Source organism: Anneissia japonica, unplaced genomic scaffold (genome assembly GCF_011630105.1).
Source record: "Anneissia japonica isolate Jap-2015-1 unplaced genomic scaffold, ASM1163010v1 scaffold288228_len36370_cov162, whole genome shotgun sequence".
Taxonomy (NCBI): Eukaryota; Metazoa; Echinodermata; class Crinoidea; order Comatulida; family Comatulidae; genus Anneissia; species Anneissia japonica.
This window is the reverse complement of record NW_022753467.1, coordinates 1-9718: the sequence shown is the minus strand read 5'-3', so window position 1 is coordinate 9718 and position 9718 is coordinate 1. Positions and strand designations below refer to the sequence as shown.

The 9718-nt window shown below is 34.0% G+C and overlaps 2 protein-coding genes across 2 annotated transcripts in view; both read left to right on the top strand.

Moving 5' to 3' along the window:
• Window positions 1-3496, top strand: part of LOC117122900 (UDP-galactose translocator-like) — a 12127-nt gene extending 8631 nt beyond the window's left edge. Inside the window, exon 3 of the mRNA XM_033268673.1 lies at window positions 871-3496. Coding sequence (XP_033124564.1) covers window positions 871-1506 — 636 coding nt within the window. The 3' untranslated portion in view covers window positions 1507-3496. The remainder of the gene's footprint in view (window positions 1-870) is intronic.
• Window positions 3497-4525: 1029 nt separating this feature from the next.
• On the top strand, window positions 4526-9411 carry LOC117122899 (cyclin-dependent kinase 20-like; the record flags this gene model as incomplete). The annotated part of the gene is made up of 5 exons (XM_033268671.1): window positions 4526-4534; window positions 7118-7191; window positions 8257-8296; window positions 8435-8623; window positions 9290-9411. Coding segments are annotated over exons 1-5 (434 nt in total), but the record flags the coding sequence as incomplete, so codon positions are not given.
• Between the last annotated feature and the right edge of the window lie 307 nt (window positions 9412-9718).

Sequence of the window (9718 nt, the reverse complement as noted above, 5' to 3'; positions counted from 1 at the left end):
GAGGAATTCATGTTTTTATACAATACAAATAAACCCAAAAATGCCGAATTCAGGTACCGAGATTATCTGAAATTTGATCTAGACAAGTACAACAATGATGAATGTAATGCATACTTCAGGGTGCATCCGGTGTGTCAACTGCGATGATGCAGATAGTTAACAGGCCTCCCCGGCCGGCTGCGCTCGCTGCGGTGCAAGTTTGCATTGCATGCACACTGGCGTAAGCACGCTCATGAACTTCCACAGCCTTTTTTGTGTTTACGAAGGCAGTAGAAATTACATAACTGCCTGTGCATTAAAAAGCAAATAATACAGATTAATTCAACACAAGTTAGAAACTTCCCCCAGACTCTGTCTCTGCCTCAGTTGGGCGAACTAGTGAAGGCAGCGTTGTGACTATATTTTCATCTTCCATCTTTAAACTTCACAAGCGAGCACGGCGTCCTAGATTTAAGACGACGGGAAAAACGAGGTGAACACGTTCTCGATTTTGGTAGTGGACGAGGGAGACGACGTAACGCATGCGCAGTGCCTTAAAATGACCTCATCACGTAGCAGTCCACTATGTCGACGTGCAAATCTAAAGGTCCCTAATAAGAACACTAGAAAATTATATTTATGTATATTTTCACTTTTTGTGTTTCTTTTTTTTTTTTTTTACTTTTTACCAACATCTTACAATATCATAACCTCTCTTTATTCTAGTTTTCCTATTTGACTTTGGTTTTAAAATAAAGATGAACCAGTGAACCAAACATGGTAAATGCATTAATGACACTAAAAAATCATAACATGGATATTTTCACTGTTTGTGTGGTTTCTCTTATACTATACCAAAATCTAACAATATCATATCTTTTTTTATTCTAGGTTTCCTATCAACTTAAAATTCTGACCACAGCTTTGTTCTCTGTGGTGATGCTGAAACGGAGCTTGGTATGGGGCCAGTGGTTTGCGCTGTTTCTTTTGTTTATCGGAGTGGCCGTTGTGCAGATACAGCCTGCAGACCCCAGTAAAAGAGCCGGCGAGGCAGTCCACACGGATCAAAGTCCGTTGAAGGGCTTGCTAGCTGTCATAGCCTCTTGTGTCTCATCAGGATTTGCTGGCGTCTACTTTGAAAAAATCCTCAAGGGCTCGAAAGCTTCTCTCTGGCTACGCAACATTCAGCTTGGGTTACTTGGAGCGGTCTTGGGCCTAGGAGCAATGTGGCTAAAAGATGGGGAGGCTATTCAGGAAAAAGGATTCTTCTTCGGTTATACTAAATACGTATGGATGGTGATTGCGCTTCAGGCCCTAGGGGGACTTCTGGTTGCTGTTGTTGTCAAATACGCGGACAACATTCTCAAGGGCTTTGCAACTTCTTTTAGTATTATCGTTTCTACTGTAGCATCGGTATATTTATTTAATTTTTCAATCAATATTCAATTTTCGGTGGGAGCTAGTTTGGTTATGCTTGCAATATTTTTATATGGAAGATCTCAGGCAGATTCTAATACACAAAAATAAATTTTTATTCTCTAAAAATTTTTTAGTTTTTGAATTATCGTTTTGTGTAAAATATTTTTGGTAGGAACCTACTGAATGTATTTATTTCTCTTCTTTCATTACCATCTTTTTTTTTTAGTTCCAGGTAAGCCCTGTCCAGATTACCATATTTTATTTGACAAAAACATGTGACATGCCTAAATAAGGTCATAATGACAGTCTCTTGTCAATAAAATTTGGTTGTCTGGACAACCAATTCTTTTGTGTGTTGGTTAATTTGGGATGGAATATTTTTTTAACAGTATTATGCATTATGACTAATAATTAGAGTTACAGTATTTCAAGGGGTTTTTTTTATTACCAATATTCATGTGAACTTGCAATGAGAAGAGAAATTTTATGTCAGTATAGTGTGATATATTTTTATTATTTATCTTAGAGCTTTATATATGTAATTGCATTTATTGTTGCCAATTTTATGCAAATTTGCAAAGTTGAGAAGCTAAATAACTTAAGTATTGATTAGGAAAATCTGTTATATAGACAAATGCATTATATAGACAGTGCAAGGAAACTACAATGTCATAATTATAGTGTGCAGTTTTTTAAACAAAAATCAATTTTTGTTTACCTGTTGGTTGCTTGTTACGATGACCTTATAAACCACAAAAGGAGAAGCAATATTACTATCCTCATGAATATTAATTAGCTAATAACATTTTATTGGTCAATTCTACTCGATAGTAGTTTTTACTTAGACGCAGGGAAGTAGCACTGTACTAGCCAAAATAGACTACCGCATATTAAACTGCTATGTAAACTGTATGCAAACTGCATAATATTACCCTCACAGTTCGAAATGGCTATTAATGTACACGAACGGTTTTCCCAATTTATTTATGAGGTCTGGTAAACAAAAACAACTATCTTGGTAAAGCAGTGAATTCTATCTCCCTCGGTGTTAGACGATTGGAACTACCTCCACTTCAGTGGCATATCTAGAAGTTTTAGAATGGGGATGCTGATGAGGGGAGGGGGCGCTAAGTTGAAGTTGGGGTGCGCTATTTTGAAGTGGGGTGCTTGATGATCAGTTGAAGGGCACTAACTCGCAAAAGTAGTTGATTTTAGTTGATTTTTAACTACTTGCAAGTGATTTTTGGTGGGGCATGCACCCCCGCGCACTCATAGATACATCACTGCTCCACTCCGCTTCTTGTCGGAAGATAGTCGTGATCATCCAACACCTTGGGAATTAGAATTTACTGCTTTACCTTAAAAAATGGTTAAAATTGTAAACTATAAATGTCATAAATTATATTTATTGCTGTCCTAATTGCAATCATTAAGTTTAAATTTTGCTTTAAAATGGTATAGTTCCTCAAAACGAATGTTCATCAATATAATCATTACCGCATTGGTTGAAACGGTTTGTGCTAAAGCACAGACAATCAAAAACAACGCAAGTAAATATTTAAAATAGTTACGTACCATTTTCCAAATGAATTATAAAATTGATATTTTATATTGTAAAAGTGGCAAAAACAAGCCAAACCAGTCAATCCTTGCAAATAATGTTTTTGAGAAAAGAGCCAAAGCATGTTGGATTGAAAATTTTCAAAATCTATTTTGTCGAAATACATCATGCAATGTTGTTATTTTTCCCATTTTCAACGTTAAATTAACATTTTTTTAATGATTTAATGAAGGTCGGAATTTAAATTATTCTTTTACCATTTTATAAACTTTTATTTTACTGCTTAACCCTGTATTAATAACTAAAAATCAATTTGTTTGCGAGGAGTGACATTTGGCGTGACTGACACAAATGATCCTTAATGAAAATGGCATTGTTGGTTTATTAATATTAATAGTTAAGTATTACTCTATGTCACAAAGGTAATGTATTACATTTTAAGCTGTATTAATTTTTTAATTGTTGATGAGCAATAATGCAACAAAACTATAGTATTCTTTCATAAATGTGTAGGGTTAAGGTAATACTTGTTTTTGAATCAACTATTCTTATAACTTCTTTAGAATTCAGCATAACGTAAAACCTTGAATTGAAGCCCTGGGCTTCTTTTCTTTGCGAACTTTGGATTGGCTTCTTTTCAAGATAGGCTTCTTTTCGTGACTACTTTTGCAAAGTAAAGACGAGGGCTTCTTTTCAAAATGAATGCTGTAAATTTTGTGTATTTGTACTATAAAACAATAAATAAGGCCATTGTAACATCAATCTGTATCATGGAGTGAATTTAACTGGTACTATAAAACAATAAATAAGGCCATTGTAACATCAATCTGTATCATGGAGTGAATTTAACTGGCATTAAATCACCTAAACTATTTCATAAACCATGCTTGAATTTAATTTATTTTGTTTTCTGAAATTGATGTACAGTGTATGTGATGTAATATCTTGAACAGAAGCCTATTCTATCTTAAAAAGAAGCCCATGGGCTTCTTTTTGAGATTGAGATGGACTTTTCGAGGCTAATTTTGCAAACTAAAAAGGGGAGGGGGGGCTTCAATTGGAGATGGGCTTCATCTCGAGGTTAAGCCCACTGGACTTCAATTCGAGGTTTTAACGGTATTAATAGTTAAATTATCTGTAATAGTTTTGGAGCATGCAACTTCTTTTTTGTACGACATCCTAGTTTTAGGTTATATTTATATGTAGATGGTATTGTTATTTATTACTTTTTGTGTACAGTAAGCATGTACAGTGGAGTATTTAGGGGATGTGCGGTGATCGCCCACAAACGCACACACCCCACAAACTCCCCCCATCACCCCTCCTCAACCTCCTCCCCCATTGCATTGAAAATGTCTGAAGCAAAAAACATGTGGAAGTAGTTAATAATCGCCTTATTTTGCGACCTATTCCCTCACAAAATCATCACGTCCCCCTCACTAAATCATCACGTCCCCTCAATAAATCATTGAGCTCCCTCACTCCACGTTTACCCCATCTTCTCCTCCCCCATTTTAAGACTCTTAGATACACCTCTGTTTGTATCCTCCAGTGCTCATAACTTATATGAGCAAGGTTTGATTCTTCAATTTTTTAAATAAATGGCATGTTCCAATAACGGTATATCACATAGTGTGTGTGTTTTTTGTCCTAGATTAATGTTGTATTTAAATCTACATTACAGTTTGCCATTTTGTACCTGAAAATGGGAAGTCTGTCTCCAATGAAAGGGTTTGATTTGTGTTAAATGTTACTTTAAACATTGAAATTAGGAGTCTCTGGTATTTGAGGAGTTTCAAATTGGATGGCAAACTTTATTACTAATGCACTACAGTATTTTTTTTTTGTTTTTTTTTTTGGTAGCTTTGCCAACATTTTGCATATTAATGTAAACTTAAATTTTTTGATTGTGTTTTGTTTTTAAAGTTTAAAAGAAGTTGTATATATTTGTATGAAAGTGTAAAAATCTGACAATAAATTGGGTAAATGGATGAAAATTTGTTTAGTTTTGTGACATACCTGTGGAAATTACAACATAGTATACAACATATATCTTATTTGCAATTAGAAAGTTGAATTTCAATGCAAAATTGTAAAATCACAATTAAAAAATACCATTAATTGACTCATTATTAGGAATATCAATTTATCCATACTTGCGGGCTTATTTAATAATTACCAAAAGCATTAAGTAAGACATGCTATTATATTGGTGATATTGTAAAAAGCGCTAGTGACAACTTCAGTTTAACCGGCGCTATGTAAATTTTAAAAGTACCAAAAGTATTAACCAATTAGAAAACATAATATTATGGTGGTGATTTATGATAATGCATATGCAATAAGACCAAAATTATTAACCAATTGGAAGACATAATATTATTATGGCGGTGATTTATGATATTGTATGCAATAAGTACCAAAGTATTAACCAATTAGAAAACATAATATGGCAGTGATTTATAAGAATATTTAAGATAATCAAAGAAACTGACGAACAAAAGAAAAGCTCCTTTGAAGCTTTAAGGAATTGCTTTATTCTCATAATTGCAAATGCCTCTTAAAACTAGAAGGGAGAGTAAGAGAGGAGGGTGAGGGGAGGATGAGAGAGAGAAAGCTGTAAATTATACAAGTATTAAAAAATATTTAATTCAATTAAATAAATTACGTAAAAAAAGAATATGTACTTTACATACAGAAATGTGACAATAGGCCTACGTGGACGATATTGCATAAGTTAGCTACATAAACTTTAAATTGAAAAAATAAAAGCAAATATCGCAGGAAAACTAAGTAAACGAAATCTAGAAATTAACACTAATACAACTGAAAAATATAGAAAAGAAAAGGAAACTAACATTGGAACACATGCAAATATCTAGGATCGCTGCCAGAAACACAAAAGATACGATCTTTGGTTCGATGTTTAAAAAAAGTTGCTACAACATTGAGGGCGCCATTGCCACATTGTTTACTGTTGCTTTGCGTTGTCATGTTGTGATCATAAAAATTGCGAGTTTTGCGGCTGAAATCTGGCTGCAAACTAAACATTCTTAATCTAACCTAGCAAATTGCAGTTACGGGACAAAGGTAAAGCACTAAGATAGCAATTAGCATTTAATATACAATAAATGATGGGGAGAAATGCCTAGGCTAGGCTAGGCTAGCCGCACAGCAGACATTCGACTCTACGGACGATACGATTACGAGACTAGGCCTAGGCCTACTCCGGCGCCAGCCCTGAGTATAATTCAGCCTCCTTATCATCCGGTGCCTAGGCCTAGCATGTCGGGGCTCTTGTGGTTAATTGCCATTTTTTGCTTAGTTATTGACTTTTTCCAATCATGCTTGATTAAATTGATGGGATTTTAAAATAATTAATTAAATCAATGAAATGTTTATATTAATATTATAGATAATTTATTTTATATTATTTTTACTACAGTTGAGAGCAGCTTTAAAATATTGTTTTGTAATATCTCAAGTTTCTATTTTATTATTAGTGTGACCTACCAATAATGTTAACAATATTATTTGTTAATTACAATTCAGGGGTGGATTTATTTGGGAGGTAAAAAAAAGAAGAAAAAAAAAATGATAGCCCAGAAGAACGCCTCAAATGTTATTTTCGGGCGTCTAGAACACAGAACCTAGGACATTGTTGTTTCGATCGGCCCATCTTTCGGCCCCCCCCCCCTTTTGGACATACGTGGATCCGCCCCTGCAATTAATTAATTGTCATTATAAATCAACTGTGACATCATCACTGCAACTCCCAATGTTATTTGCCTATCCCCCACAGTCCAATAATTGTTCACATAGTGTACGCTTGACTTGAACTTCTTTTTTAGGTTCGTGTGCAAAAGGTGAAAACATCTTTTATAGTATGTATCACACACTGCGATGAAAATTGAATTGTAATTAAAAATTACTTTCATGAAACAAGGTTGATTAGAACTAGTTACTTCAAATAATCAAGATAGCCGTTAACACTGTTAAGTTATATATAAGTTATCAAAGAAAGGTAAATACAGTGTTCGAATACAGGACACTGCATATTTATTTAAGAGTGTGCTAGTTGGCTAGGCTGACAAACCATTTTTGTACTTCCAGTTAGATAATAGTATAGATGAATTTTGAATTAATTTACACTTTTAGACTGGCGCTGTTGTGGCATTGAAGAAGGTTCCACTACGGAAATGGGAGGATGGCATTCCAAACACAGCTCTCAGGTAAGAAGACCCAGATAAACTCATTCATAGTTTGAACTGCACATGCTCTTATTTAAGGTCATTTGAGGTATTTATTGCATATTCAGAACATACAAATTGGCTTTAATTGTCACTCTCAAATACACAAATTAATATCTTAAACACAAACATAGGTATAAGCATTTTTTAACAATACCGTACTCGCTCGAATAAGCGCCCCGTTTGAATAAGCGCCCCTCTCGAATAACCGCCCCTCCTAACATGAAAATTTCCTTAAGTGCCCCGTTTGAATAAGCGCCCCCTCATAAGATTTTTTTTTTTTAGCAAGTCAATAAGCCAATCAATCCTTGGACTGTGGTTGTTAGCATGATTTGAGCTGTAGAGTGGAAACACATTCTTCTTATGTCAATATCAAAATAAGGATATTTCTCTTGGACAGATGAGGGCTCCGATCCCTGGACAGACAGTATATTTCCAACTTTAATCTTTTTACATATTTGTCTATGTCTAGTCCTATTCCTCTTTTTCTTTTTTCGACCTTAAGCACATTCTCATCTGAGTTTTCAAGAAAAATACAATGATCCTGCCATCCTGCTAATCTCAATCGGCCGATGGCCATCAAGCTAACCACTACCCACCACTAATTGCATCTGCTATTTTGCTGTTATGTAAATATTCACACATTCTTGTTATGAGCCATGTTCTCTGGACGATTATCTTTTCTCTAACCACCATTCGTAATGTCCTTATATAATCTTTTTTTCATTCAAAAAATGCCTCTTGAATTTTTAATTATTAAAATAATCTCCTATAAGAACCCCTTGATTTTCATCTATTTCCATAAGCGACCCCCTCAATTTCCACTCTGTTTTCATAAGTGCCCTGTTTATAAACGCCCCGTTTGAATAAGCGCCCCTCAGAAAGTGCAAAAAAATATTTTAAGCGCCCGGGCGCTTATTCGCGCGAGTACGGTATTGTACATCTATTAGTTACCAAAAACAATAAAATCAGAAAATGGAGAGCTTTATGTCTTGAGATAAAAGATATTTATGATGATTTATTATTTTTTAACATTATTTTTTTCAGGGAAATAAAGGCTTTGCAAGAAATAGAGGAAAACCAACATGTAAGTTTAAGTGTTTAAAATTTGAATTGTATTTTTATCTTATTTATCTCGTTAGTTATTTTTCATGTATTGTTTGTAAGTAGCATTTACAATAAAGATGTTTTAATCTTTCTGAAATAATTTTCCTTTACACGTAAGGTGGTGAAATTAAGGGAGGTGTTTCCGCATGGTACTGGTTTTGTGCTGGTATTTGAATACATGCTCTCCGATTTGTCCGAAGTGGTACGCAATTCAGAAGAACCATTGACTGAAGCACAGGTCAAAAGTTACATGCTAATGTTACTGAAAGGCGTGGCCTATTGTCATGCCAACTCAATTATGCATAGGGTAAGTTTCTATTGGGTAATAAAAATCACTTGTATTTATTTATTTATACAACATTACCGTAATAGATCAATATATTCATTGTCCACGAATGTGATGAGAGAACCGATCTAATGTTAATAGAGAGAAAAATGGCAAAGCATCCAGCTGTCTGAGCTTTATAATTTGTTCGGTGGAGACTGTCATGCATACCAGTACCAGTAGTAATGCAGCTTTTGTGATGGAGTTGCCAATCTCCATAAATGGCAAAAACAAGCCAAACCAGTCACTCCTCGCAAAAAAAAATTGACTTTTAGTAATTAATACCAGGTTAAACAGTTAAATGAAAGTTATAAAATGGTAAAGAATTATGTAAATCCGACATTTCGTTATGAAGTTACAGGAGTTTAACCATACAGCTTTTTGAAGAAAATTTTGTTTTAATGTTAAACATGGGGAAAATAACAACATAGCATGATGTATAGATATATAAAGTTTAGTTTTGTGCGATAATATAGATTTTGAAAAATTTTGACATTCCAACATTTTTGGTCATTATCTCCTAAACACGATTTGTGTGAGGAGTGATTGGTTTGGCTTGTCTTCTCCACATATGTATCCTAGATAAAACCAGAATTACAGTGTATTATGAAAATTTATATTGAGAAATTGCACCATTTTTAAATTCAGGACTTAAAACCAGCTAATCTGTTAATAAGTGAGACAGGGCATTTGAAGATTGCTGACTTTGGTTTAGCAAGAGTATTCAGCAATGAAGAGGGACGTCAGTATAGTCATCAGGTGGCCACTAGGTGAATACAACATTACCTTATTTACAAATAATCAAAAATTTCTAAATTTCAAATGTAAATTAGTAACAATATTTAAATTTACATAATATAGACATATTTTTTTATGGTATTAAAATATTGGTTGTAAATTATGACTTCACAATTGACTGATAATAATTTTGATTTTTAGGAAGAAAATAGTTTACAACAACTAGTTCACATTAATAATAATTGAGTTGTTTTATTCAAAAAAGTGTTTAAATGTCGAAAGGTCCACTGATTAATCTCAGATAAGAAAGTATAATACATACTCCAAGTATTGAAATAC